Consider the following 14,618-nt stretch of genomic DNA (forward strand, 5'->3'; position numbering starts at 1 on the left):
ATCATATTTATTGAGCAAAGCAAGAAGAAAAGAAAAATCTATTACTATTACATAGTAATGTTGTAATATGTTTTCTCTGCCTGCTGTACTCACTATTTCATTCACAGAGCATTAGGTATGTAATATATTTTATTTGTAGGAATATATAATATATACAAATTATTTGTGTGTGTATTATAAAAAATAATTCATTAACAATATCAGCACAGCCAACAACCTATCTCTACACCACTCATGGTTGACTGGTACACAATTCCGCAAATTATTAAATCCGTTATATATAACTTTACTTCTGTATTAAGTGTATTAAAATTGTATAAAAAAAATTAAACCCACTGTCTTTCGTCGGAACTTGCTTCGTATACGTATCCATCAGGGTTCCATAGTGCCCTTATAATTAATAATCTTATAACAACCTTTATTGTGACATTACAGAATGCAAATCTTAGTAATATTATAAATACGAAAGTTTGTGAGTACGGATGGATGTTCGTTACTCTTTAACGCAAAAACTACTGAACAGATTTTGATGAAACTTTACAGTAACATAGCTTATACATCAAAATAATACATAGGCTATAATTAAAGAAATATTATGTAAATTAGGCAATATATAATGATAAGTGTGATGCAGACGAAGAAGCTCGGGTCCGCTGGTCAATTTTTTTTATTTAATTTGATCAGATTCACGAGTAAGTAGTACAGTATTCACACAAAGTAGTCATGACCCAACACCAATAGTTAGTTTAATTTTACCACGGATTTGGAAGGTCACGCCCTAACCAGACAGTCGGCATTATAATGCTAATAAAGATTATCTTTCCCACACAATACGTGTGCGCCGGTATGTAAAAATATGAGGTTGTTGTATTAACTTGTTGTTTTTGACACTACAGCGTAACTAAATCGGAAAATTATGTACAAAATATATACATTCTGTGATGATAATACTTTCACATCATATTTATTATATATCTATATTATGTAATTAGAAAAACAGACAAGCTGACAGGTCCCTACAAAGGTTCTCCCTGTTTTTTTATTGGGGAGTTTGGGCTATTGTCAGATGCTAAGACCTGTAACACTGCGACCTGTATAGATCTATTGTGCTCGCCCTTATTCAGAGTTAGCTACTTAGACCCTTGAAGGATATTCTTAGGAGTGATGGTTTTTATCTCCTCAGGATATAGTGTATACTTTCCAAAGGAGATATTTCGTTTATGCATGAGTGGGCTACAACCACATAGGATGTGTAGTGGCGTTTCCTCTTCTGATGTGCAAAAGGTTCTCCCTAGATACCATCATGTTAATGAAATATCTCCTCTGGAAAGTATACACTCTATCCTGAGGATATAAAACACATCGCTCCTAAGAATATCCTGAAATTTTTGTGCCTGATGGATCTAGGTAGTAAAGTTTGGAAACGGACAAGCATGTGCACGTCGCAAAGTTACTGATCTTAACACATGACAATAGTCGAAAACCCTCATTAAAATAATAATAATAAAGATAAAAAGAAGAGTGCCATAATTTCATGCTTTTCCTGACATTGCCGACTAATGCCCCGCGAGCGTATACCGTTAGCACAGATGGGTGCACCATTCCATTATCTACAATAGAAATCAACAACCCACACAGTACCATCTAAGCAGAGCGTATGTTGTAGATAGTATTTTTTCATGTAATATCAATGACAAACAAGCTGACCGTCCACCTGATGGCAAGTGGTAACCGTCGCCTAATTAACAGCATGTACATCACGTTATTATGTGACTTCAAAATACCATGCGAAAATTACGCGTTTCCATGCCGTAGGCCTAAGATATCGCCTTACTACCATATCTTACCCTTCTACCGAATTACATTTTCAGCAAGCTGCTTAACGCCTAAAATAGGCGAGACAGTTTGTACACGGAGATGACTTCGTAAGAAATTCACATAACTGTGATTTTGGGTATATATTAGCATATTTCTCATGACTGGAAGAAAATACCTCATGGTGTTAAGTCCGCCATACGCATCTATATTTGTATATTTGTGCATCAAAGATTTAGTAAATAAATAAATATTTATGAAGTCTAAGATATATTCATTGATTTCACATTTCGTACACAAAAATGCGTATTACATTTATGTATATATATTACATGATTTAAAGGGTGAGTGTCTAACAGCGAAATTACCTGAGAGGAACTACGGACTATATATATTACGACGTCTGTAGCGCCTGCTGCAAATTTCTATCAATTAGGCCAAACACTTCAACATCAATCAATTTCTTCATATGCTATTCTAAACCCCTCCGATCGATGCCCCGTCTAATTCAAACGAGGATCGAAATTACGACGGCCTGTGCTTAGGTTCGAACCTCTAGCGGTGCCGTCGAACTAAAGTCATATCCATCAGGTAGGAGTTAGCCTTCAGCCGCTTCATAAATCCTTCCGCGTGTTTGGACTGCCATTTGCACTCGCCCCCTATCGTCACGTGAAGCTGTAAAGATCAGCTGCGGCCAATAGCATTAGAGTAGTCCGGTAAAAAGAAGGTACTCTGATCTTATATGTATAATCGTATGCCAGAGAGGAAATATATTTATCGCGCGGTGAATCCGACGAAAGAAGTTCGTCTCTCTTTTACAAAAGTAATTACAATAGTTGTAACATCTGGTTGCCCAACGAAGTAAGCTTAACATTGTAGTAATCAATTTGTTTACCTCCCATTGGGAAGGTTACGTTGAAATCGTAGAGACAATACATAATTAAATTACATTTATTGTCATTAATTACATTTGCTACGGAAGTTGTCCAACTTGTAATTTAATACTTTATTCCTTAATCAGACATTTATTTTTTATTTTTAAGGTGTATTTAGTTTTGCAATTATTAGAATTAAATTGTGTGCATTTGTTTTTAAACAATTGCCTAAATTCAGAGACGTAGTTCTACGTGTCAGTAAGTGCAATAACTGACAAATGCAAAATTGAAATAGTCGTTAGGTTTTCTGAATTAATCCAGCTTTTTTTTAATTTTCCTACCTTTTACTAAGTATTATAAAATAAAGATTAACGAAATCGTTTAAGTCGTTCTCAAGTTTAGACTTCCGTACTACTATCCGCCTCTAGTTCGCAAGGGTAGACATGCATATGAACCTTCCTCTTGAATCACTCTATCGACTGCTAAAAACTGCATTAAATCTGATGCTTTGTTTAAAAGATCTAATCGAACAGACAGAAAAAGTGACTTCATTTTATATTAAATAAATTGAATTGATTCGTAAGAAGTATGTGTAAATATGTATTGAATATATTTGTATAATGTATTCGTATGTTCTGTTAAGAAATTTGTAAAAATCAATTGTAAATGAATGTAAATGATAAATAAATAAATAGACTAACCTTTGTAAGAAACTCGGCCTCGTCCCGGATATCCTCGTTCGCCATAATCTCCAATCGCCACCGGTCTCGAAGTAACCACATCACCGCCAGGTCTCACTATATAACTTGGAACATTCATTGGTTTATCCAGTTCGTACTCATAAACCGGTTTTATATCCGGCCGAGTATAACCTGTGTCATTTGGTCTATTTCCAGTCGGTCTTTTTTGACCTGTATTCTTATATCCACCGTCTGATCCAGTGTCGAATACAGAACCGTCATATGAGGGGTCAGGACGGTCATCCCCATAAGAAGGACGGTCACCAAAGGACGGTCGATTACCATAAGACGGACTATCACTGTAAGAAGGCTTATTACTATAAGTTGGACGTTTATTATCATTTGGTTTATTATCGGCGTATGTTGGTCGATTATCATTATTACCATATGAAGGCCGGTTATCATTATTATTACCACCATAAGGAGGTTTATTATTATTATTACCACCATATGACGGCTGGTCATTATCACTATATGATGGACGTTTATTATCATTATAAGACGGTGTATTATCACCATACGATGGGCGATTATCATTATTACCATAAGTAGGTTTCTCATCATTATAAGATGGTTTATTACCATACGATGGTTGATCATTAACGCCATATGATGGACGGTTGTTATCATTAAACGGCTTATTATCGCCATATGAAGGTTGATTGTCACTATATGGTGGTCGAGGATCATTATAAGATGGTCGTTTATTATCATTATAGGGTTTATTACCTCCATATGAAGGCGGAGGTTTATCATTATATGTAGGCCGGTTTTCACCATATGTAGGTCTATCATTATAAGATGGTTTGTTATCATTGTAAGGTTTATCACCATATGAAGGCCTATTATCGTATGGCTTATCGTCAGTATACGATGGTTTAATACCATAACTTCCTTGACTACTGCCATACGAATTAAAACTACTGTAATGTCCCTGACTGCCACTGTAAGATTGACTACTTGTATAAGAACCTTGATTAATATTGTAAGGTTTATCATCATGTTCAGGTTTCTGTTGACCATAACTTGGCTTTTTTGTTGTCAAAGCATAACCTGGTTTACTGCCATAACTATTCTGGTCGTTATAAGGTGGCGAATTACTAGTACCATGTGATTCACCAGTATTACCATATGCTTGATTACTATTGTAATCATTATGACTGCTACCTTGATTTCCATATCCCTGGTTACTACCATATGGTTTTTCAGGATCATTTGGTTTTGATGGTACTCCATAACCTGCTGAAGGTGTTACATAATCTGATACAGCAACACCATAACTAGGTTTGTCGTATTGAGGTTTCTGTGGTTTATAACCAGTGTCTTGAGATGGTCGAATATAATTATTGCCATTGTCAATCTCTGTAATAGTACCTTGTCCGTAATGCGATTGGCTATGTGATTGTGAATATGAACTTTGGCTATGACTGCTACCATAACCGTAACCTTGGACTCCATATCCAAAGTCCTGGCCATAACTGCCTGGACCATAGTCATTTTCTGGTTTAGTTGGTTTATAAGGCTTATATGGTCTAGGTGGATCATAAATTTCTAAATATATAGAATTGTCATTATTATTCTGCCCATAGTTACTTGCATACTGACTATTGTAAGAATAACTAGGCCTATCATATGGTCGGAACGGATAGTCATAATGCGGTCGGCTTGGTCTAGGTGGCCGCTCTGGAGGGCCTATTGGACCAGATGGATGGCCAATATCGTTTTGACCATATGTATCAGGTTTAGTTGGATAATCCTGTGGTTTTGATGGTTTATAACCATATCCGTTATCATCTTGAGGTCTTGGTTTTCTATTCGGTCGAATTATGTAATGATATTCAGGTTTCTCTGGCCGGTATGGTGGAAGTCCATCAGGAATATCATAAGGTCTGTTAGGTCCTATTGGTCTTTGCCCATAGAGATCTGGTATGTCGTCTCCAAGATGTGGTGGGTAAACAGGATCTGGTCTCCAATGACCAGGATCATGAGGTCTACCAGGTCTCCCAGGTCGATAAGGATCTTGAAATTGCAAAACGTCATACGCGTCAGGTTTCTGCTGGGGCTGACTTTGATAAGGTTTCTCAGGTTTATATGGAATATCTTGGGGTTTATGAGCACCGTAGCTTGGAGGTCTATCATTATCTGGTTTAGAATTACTGTAATCATCAGGTCTGTCATTGCTTACTTGAGAATAACCTGGTTTGTAATTTAAAAATGGTGGTCTAGCTGTTTCGTAAGGTCTCAAGTTATCCAGAGGAATGTCATCTGATAGTGGTCTTTTAAAGTCATCTTCGTCTGGCCGGAAAACAGGTCGATGTGCCGGCCCTCCCCCAGGGCCATTACCAGGGTCATCAAATTGTCCCTGAATAGGACTAGGAGGTGACTGTTCACACTGAATTCTTCGTACATAAACATCATAGTCTGGATGACGTAGAAGCAGATTCTGCTCTTTTAACTCTTTTTCACTCTTGTCACTTAAATTGCATGTTGCATTGCCTTTAGCGCCCACTCTGAAAAAATGAAACAGATCTTTTAAAAAAATAACCTTTTTTTTCTATTATATAAAAATCTACCAAGGAATGCATTCTAGAGGGATAAAATCTAGTAGGTAGAGTCTAATTGTTATTAATTAAATTGTTAACAATTAAGATCCGTTCAGGCATTTCGTGACGGCCAAAAATTTGATATAGATTTACATTTATGTATATTATGTATAGGGACTTAACCATAGAATAATCCGAACATCTTGAAGTTGATATTAACCTAGGATTTCTAATAAATTTCAATGGTAGAATTTCTTAGAAATAATAATTAACAAAATTAACTCAAATAAAATAAATAGAAAGTAACTACTTAATAAGTAAATAAATCTTTATTTAAATCATAGTACTTGTAGAGACATCTATGATCTAAATAGAAAACGTTATCAATTATTATAACGGCATCTATATATTCCAATAATAGAACTCACCCGTAATCATACGCCTGGCATTGCTTATCCTGTTTGCAGATTTGTTCGCACTCGCGCGTTGTTAGTTCCGACACATTGCGATAGATGGCGTTAATTGGTAATTGTTCACCAATGGAAATTCTTTCAAAACAATCTGTAACAATTATAGTATTTAATTAAAAGAAAAAATTTAACATTATACGTTGTTTGGTTTCATAAAATACCTCTTATACGTGTGTATTATATCATAGACCTTATTAACTATCTTTACTAAACCAAAACTGATTAATAATAACCCAGGACAATTTACACAGTATCATCTAGTCCTAAGCTAAACAGAGCTTGTGTTATGAGTACTAGACAACTAATAGATATACGTGACTTTGTACAAAGTGAAATTGCAAAATGTTATCACATGAAACATTTTTTGTTGTAATGTAACCAAAAAATTATTTGTTATAAAAAAAGAAATAAAGAATCTTCTTTTCTATCTGTCAGCACAGTTTATTATTTATTATTAGTTATATTAATTTTAAATACATTAAAAATAGATAACAGGTCGAAACAAAAACACAGGAAATGACCATTTAAATCGCCTTACAACATTTCTATACATTTTTATGTCATTAATATAAGTTATACAATATTATACATATGTTTTTAATAAAAATAACAATATAGCAAACACCTTAGATTTTTATTAATTAAAAATCAACTCTAAACATTGGGTCACGGAAATCATCAATGATAAATGTATTAAAAATTCCAAATTACATCCAAAAACCTTGCATAATAAATTAACGAGAGTTTCATTGACAGTAATTTTGTAATTTCGCCGCATTATCGAGTGATTTGGACGCAACATCGAGTTTCACAACATCCCGTATGTGAACTGACATGTGTTTAGGGACAATTGTTTCTTGTAACAATATATACCTATATCTATTTATATATTAACTACATATATGTAGTATCGGCAACAGCGAAGCCTGACCCCTAAACGAAATAATCGCTAAACGCTTCATTTATTTCATCATTCGAATAAGACTTTTTCTGTTGAAACCATTATAACTTATAACTTTCGCTACTAGGCCTGTGCACAACAAAAATCTACAGATTTTGCCAAACTGAGGAGGAAACGCCACTACACATCCTATATGGTTGTAGCCCACTCATGCATAAACGAAATATCTCCTTTTGAAAGATGTTTTTTTTTTATAAATACATACATAATATACATAGAAAAAACTCCAGACCGATACAAATCATATTCATAGATACAAGTGTTTGTGCGAGTAATCGAACCCACGATCAGCGGAAGTAAAGCAGTGAGCTAAGCCGCTAGACCACCGTCAAAAAGTATAAAACACAAATCAAAATATTTCCTATCTGTTTTTAATATGTCACGTGATAACGTGATCATGACATCAATAAGGGGCGGATCTACTTAAGGGCTTTTTGGTACATAGGGCCACCAGTACCCACTGAAACGATATTTAGAATATAAAGAAATATCTAGAATGTTAAAAAACCTATCATAAGGTTGGCAGCTCTGAGATCAAGCAACCCATGCAAGAGCGTCTATTGAAAGGAACGGAGAACTTCTGGTCGCTTGTTTTTGGTCGGTGTATTTTTTTAGTTGAGTAATATAATTAGGTGGGTCCCTAAGTAGATTCAGCCCAGGGCCCCATATATTCACGATCCGCCCCTGACATCAATAGTTGAAGTCCTATACATATATGAATAGAATAGAATAGAAATAGAAATAATCTTTATTCAAATAAACTCATTACAAGTAGGTACTTTTGAATAGTCATATTTTGATTCTACCACTCATTCGGAATGCAGATTCATCACAAGAAGAATGAGCAAGAAACTTGTGTGTTGGTCTTTTTAATAGATGTTTTTTTTATATAAATAATTACAGTATAACAAGTAAGAGGCATGCGATAATCAACATAGAAGTCGCTACGCACTCATTATTAATGTAATTAGATAATATTGTCAGCGCTATAGATTTAAAGTTTTTATATAAAAACATTATTATCGTTAACGAATTCTTAAATTTTATAGTAAGCTTTTTTGCAAAGGAACTGTTTTATTTGACATTTAAATCTTTTTTCTGTGCAGATTTATAACAGGCTCTGCTATTTTATTGTAAAACCTTACGCAATTGCCATAAAACGAATTACTAACTTTAGCCAAACGACATTTAGGTAAAATCAGTTTGTTATTGTTACGTAAGCTTTTATTAGTGCAATCACTAACTCTTTTGAAACTGTCTATATTCCTTCTGGCATAGATGATATTTTCATAAATGTATTGAGAAGAATGTATGCTTTGTCATTCCGGAAGACAAAACTATACCTCTTATTAATCTCTGTAATTTCACTATTTACTAGATATTATTATTATTCCCAGCATGTGGGTAAAGACAGAAATAGCCAGATGTCTTTCTACAAAATCGATTTCCTGCCAGACTCTATTATTGTTCCATTTTTATAACCACAATAGTTTATCAACGAAATACTAGTCTGTGCAAGTCCAAAAGTGGACGAGGGAGGGATTATTAGTAATGGCAACTATTGGTCTCAGGCACACTCCACGTGTTAATTCTTGAAAACCATTGCGATTACTTCCTGGTCAATTTAGCGCGATATGCTAACTGACCTGACTTCATACTCATTCTTTACTCGTATGCACCATTCCATTAAAAAATATGCTTACCTTCAACAGAAGTGCCCAACTGCGAGTCAATTGTCAACGTTTGGACTGCGACCAGCAACACCGGACACAAAATTAGTGTACACAACATATTTACTATAAAATCAACTAACATGCTTTGAAGTATTCATTTATCTCCATTTTTAATCAATTAAATCCTATTTTGATCCTTTCATAGGCAAATCATATCTTAAATTAAATTTATATCCGTCCGGTAAATATAATTTATTTTTAGCAATATTTTTTATATAAAAAAAAAACAATACCACAAAACACTAACTGTTGGCTGTACAAGTAGTTACCTTTGTCTACATTACATTACGTACTTTAAAAAAAGGACATACTAGAAATAACTCTATTTAAAACGAAACCAGTTCGAAATTCGAATTTCAAACGCGCGCCATTTTCCCACGCTAAATCCGCGCCAAAGACAATGGACTTTTTTTTAAAAGGCCAAGACGTCTACACAGTTTTGGATTTGCAAATATTGTGGCGCAAAGTCTAAATCTTTGCTGGGTGTGCCTGCGTTTCGGTCCGATGATCAGAGCACGCTTCCTTGGCGTCTCATGTGAACCTTACAGTTGGTTAATCAAATGGACAGGTACTCTAAACCAATTAGAGTGGTATCAGCGTACCTACTTAATTCTATGATTTTCTATTATTTGTTATAATTAGACAGTACATGTTGAATTTGAATGGAATACGATGGGTTCTTTGCCCGTTGGTCTGTTGATATTACAAACAATGTAATATTGTCTTATTTCAGTGGTCTTGCGGTTTAACACACTGTCTTTCTACAGATGGTTACGGGTTCGTTTCCTCGCACGACACAAAATGTTGTATCATTACATAGTACAAAATAAAGTCGCTGTCGCTGTCTGTTCGTCCCTATGTATGCTTAAATCTTTAAAATTACACAACGGATTTTGAAGCGGCTTTTTTAATAGCTAGAGTGATTCAAGAGGAAGGATATATAATACATGTACACCCGTGTGAAGCCGGGGCGAGGAAACTAGCTGTTTCACTATAAATATAAAATTTTTGGTATCGTGCGAGGAATATTGTTATTTGAGTCTGGGTGTTATATTTGTATATTATGTTTACAAAAAATTTATTTAAGATGATCTAAGCTAATCTTATGTTGTCTAGTAAAAACAACACAAGCTTAGCTTGGGACTAGATGGCATTGTGAGAATAGTGCAGGGTTTTTTTATAAATTATAATGGAACATTGCACCTGCTGCACTAACGGTATATGCTGGCGGGGCAGCAGTGGAGGATGATAACATGAGCATGAGCAAATAGCAATTTACCACAGTGGTTTCCAGGAGGACCTGTTATTATTCCACATTACCAACAACCCCCTTCCCACCAATAATAGTCCAGGGTTATAGATATATCATCCTTCACTATTGACCCGCCAGCATACACGGTTAGCGTAGGCAGTGTAATATTATTCAATATTCTTAAAAGAAAACAAGTACTCTCTCTTTGACAAGTCGGTTGAAAATATAAGCATTCTGCCCACAGCCAGGTAGCATCGTCCATAAATATAGAGGTTTGTCTTTGATACGTTTTATAAAGTCGATTTTTTTTTCTATTTCCGCTACGATTGCTTTCGTGGTTAGTAATTATGAGGCCAACGATATTTGGTGATAAACGCGAACACTATGAAGTTAGGTAAATACATATACTTAAACTTTAAATATATTTTTTTTTAATCTTTTAATATCCCTAATATATGGTCGAGAGCAGTGATGGCTGGCTCATACTTCATACTTTTGAATGAGTGCTGTTTGTACGGACTGGTCTGGTCTCTCTGGTCTTATCACTACGACTGATTTAATCTTATTGTGTATTTATATTTGACCCTAATAAATGAGTGCTCGTTGGTTGATGGTTTCGACTGGAAAAATGTAAACTTACAAAGATTATTTAAAAGAGTTCTTCTTGTGATGAGATAGCTTTCCGAATTAGCGGTTGATTAATACAATTATTATGACTATTCAAAAGTGCTTACATTAAGTTTATTTGAATAGAGGATTTTCTATTCTATTCTATTTTAATGCACAAATACAATACACATGGCGAAGTTAATACCTAAGAGCGTTCTCTATCAGTTAACCATAATACTTATTGAGAAGTTAGCGACGCATTATAGTTTAGAAACATTCTTACGTGGTAACTTTACGACATTTACCGCAGGTGGAAACGATACTCAATATAACATTAAAAATTATAATATATAAGGTCTTGAACGCAATGGTAGACTTTTTTTATCGTACAATGGTGGTAAAGACACATACGGGCCATCTGATGGTACACGGTTACTGTACTCTATAATCACCTGAAGCACCAGGGATGATACGTGCGCGTTGCCGTCTCAAGAAGAAACCTTTATACCTTTCTTAAAAACCCCATCTTGTAGTCTCTCGAGAGAACCTCGGCAGGTAGTTCACTCCACAATCTACGTGTACGCGAAGAGAGCGAGAATTTACTCTAAACTTATGTCGCAATGTCGGAGACTAGTTAGGTTGTGGGCATGAATTCCCTCTTGATGGCGAGCGGTGCGATCGTAAAAGGAAGATATTCCGCTTCTAACAAAAACGGTTTTAAAACTATAAAATAGTAATAAAAAACTATAAGGCACAAGAGAAATTAATAATAATAAACGAAGCAAAATCATCCAGGTATCTTGCCCTTCATACGTTAGTATTTTATGTTTAGTTTAATTTACAGAAAATTTTAAGAGAGTATCTTCAAAAAGTTCCTACTTTAGAAAAAAATGTTCGCTGTGTGCTAATAATAATAATAATCTCAGGACAGTCCACACAGCGCCATCTAGACCCAAGTTAAGCTAACTAAAGCTTGTGTTATGGGCACTAGATGACTGATATAAATGCATACATATATTTTTTTCGTAAATACTTACATATTATAAATAGAAAACATCCAGACCGATACAAACAATCATACTCATGAATACAAATGTTTGTGCCACAGATAACATAATGGTTTGTGCCGTGCGAGAAATCGAACTCGCGACCATCGGAAGGAAGGCGGTGCACAGTGGGAACTTTGACTCATTTTCATCTCATAAATCTATAACTTCTGTATTAATAAAGATATATACATGATTTTTTTTCCTGGTAATCTTAAATATATATACTTTTAAATAATGTATGCTTTGGAAGGAAAAAAATATTTTTAATAGTTATAGAAAATGTGAATACAAGAAATATAGAATTTGTAGACTTACATTTATGTCCTAAGAAGTTTATACAGAAGTAAGTAAAAGTATCAGCGTAAAAAACAAAAATTCTAATAAAGATGGCTTACAAGTCACTCTCAAGAGCTCCTTTGATTCATCAAAAAGTACTAAATATTTTTAATTGGAAGGTTTTCTTAAACTTGTTATGTATGGGTCAGAGGTATATAAAAATGCGTGTAGAACATCTTTGTTAGAGGCTACCCTCGAACATTGTCTTGCATGATCAAGCCTGAACTGTTTATAGTCTTTGTTCCATGACTCTTGAGCATCTTCTGAAAGTTGCCCGAGAGGCAAGACAGAAAAGTGACGTGTCACACGTTCACATTTCATTTCATTTTTTTTTTTATTTCAATATAATTGTTGTATATATTCGCAATGACACCTAAAAATATTAGTATATATTTTCAAAACGTCCGCGGCTTACGCACAAAAACTCATACATGCTATAATAATATACTGTCTAATGAGTATGATATAATAGTATTAGTGGAAACATGGCTTCATGACGGAATATTTGACAGTGAATTTTGCGATACTCGCTATAACGTTTTTCGCTGCGATCGGGACCTTAACACCACTGGGAAAAGTACTGGAGGTGGCGTTTTGATATGTGTGCGCCGCGAATTTCGTGCACATTCTGTTACACTGCCGGCCTCGTGTACACCAACAGAATTACTTTGGGTGACCATACCCGCCGAATCATTATTGTGTGGCAATGAGTTTCACATTATCACAGCATATATAAGAGGAGAAGTTAACTGTCAAGAGGTTGATTTGACTAATTTGCTTAAGATATTACAAACGATATGTCCCAGTAATAATACTGATAAAGTTTATAATGATAATTACATAATACTAGGTGACTTTAATCTCCCATTCATTCGTTGGGAGCTGCAGTCCCCTCTTACAATCTGCTAGTACATTCATGACAGTTCGCAATCTCAGCAGACAAATTATTGATATTTTGTCTATAAAGGGTTTTTCACAATATAATCATATAAAAAATATATGTGGTAATATCTTAGATTTAATATTCAGCACTTTCTATATTGAATTAAATTTATGTGAATTACCGCTGTCTAAAGTAGATGTTTTCCACCCTCCCCTATGTCTTGAAGCTACAGATATCTCAATTTCATCATTGCAATGTAATAATACTTACAAATACAATTTTTATAGAGGAGACTATGACAAAATAAATAATTATTTAAAATATATTGATTGGGATTCTGAATTAAATTGCAGAAACATAGATGACGCCGTGGAATTCTTCTATGAATGTCTACACACATGTATAAATTTGTATGTACCTATTACAAAAGTTAAAAGTATGAATAGTTCTTATCCAGCTTGGTACAGTCTTAGTTTAATTAAAATCATTCGTGAGAAAAAAAAAGGCCCACAAAGCCTGGAAAAAATATTCTAATCAACGTGATTACCAAGAATCTTTTAAGAGCACGATATATACAGCTTGTTATAGTAGATTCTTGTTTAACTGTCAAATGTCTATTTCTAGTAATCCTAAAAACTTCAGGTCCTTCGTGAAATCAAAGCGTGGAGGTAGTAATTATCCGGGTATATTCACTTTCAATAACACCTCTTTCTCTGATGGCTCTGATATTGCTAATGGATTTATCACCTTCTTCAAAAGTATGTTTTCCTCTCCTGCACGTGAATATCCTAATACTGTATTTTCCGACCCACAGAATACCGTAATCAGTGATATCTCCAATATCTCCGTTTCTGCTGATGATGTCCAGTCACTCTTACAAAATCTTGACTCTAATACTGGCCCAGGATGTGATGGTATTCCTGCTAAATTTATAATAAATTGCTCACATTCAATAACTTATCCTTTAACTAAATTATTCAACAAATCACTTCAAGCCAGTATTTTTCCAGAAATATGGAAGAGAGCGAAAATAGTACCGATACATAAAAAAGGACTTAAGTCAAAAATAGAAAACTATAGACCAATTTCTATACTAAATATATTTAGTAAGACCTTCGAAAAAGCGGTTTATCCAAAAATTTACCCAGTGTTAGCTAGTGGCATGAACAGCACGGATTTCTTAAGGGCTTGTTCTACTACTACCAACTTAACCCTGTTTGCTAAATATATTCGGGAAAGTATGGAAGATGGTTACCAGGTCGACGTAGTATATCACGGACTTTGAAAAAGCCTTTGATCGCGTGGATCATTATATATTGTTATCTAAATTGTCTTGGAATACACGGAGATTT

At 34.6% G+C, this 14,618-nt stretch overlaps 1 protein-coding gene across 1 annotated transcript in view; it reads right to left on the reverse strand.

The window, feature by feature from the left end:
• Window positions 1-9,195, reverse strand: part of LOC131855209 (uncharacterized) — a 42,725-nt gene extending 33,530 nt beyond the window's left edge. Inside the window, exons 1-3 of the mRNA XM_059206452.1 lie at window positions 9,108-9,195; window positions 6,402-6,534; window positions 3,392-5,940 (exon numbers count right to left, since the gene is read on the reverse strand). Coding sequence (XP_059062435.1) covers window positions 3,392-5,940; window positions 6,402-6,534; window positions 9,108-9,195 — 2,770 coding nt within the window. The remainder of the gene's footprint in view (window positions 1-3,391; window positions 5,941-6,401; window positions 6,535-9,107) is intronic.
• Window positions 9,196-14,618: the final 5,423 nt, after the last annotated feature.

Source organism: Achroia grisella, unplaced genomic scaffold, assembly GCF_030625045.1.
Source record: "Achroia grisella isolate CSIRO2021 unplaced genomic scaffold, CSIRO_AGI_Agris_v1 utg1360, whole genome shotgun sequence".
Taxonomy (NCBI): Eukaryota; Metazoa; Arthropoda; class Insecta; order Lepidoptera; family Pyralidae; genus Achroia; species Achroia grisella.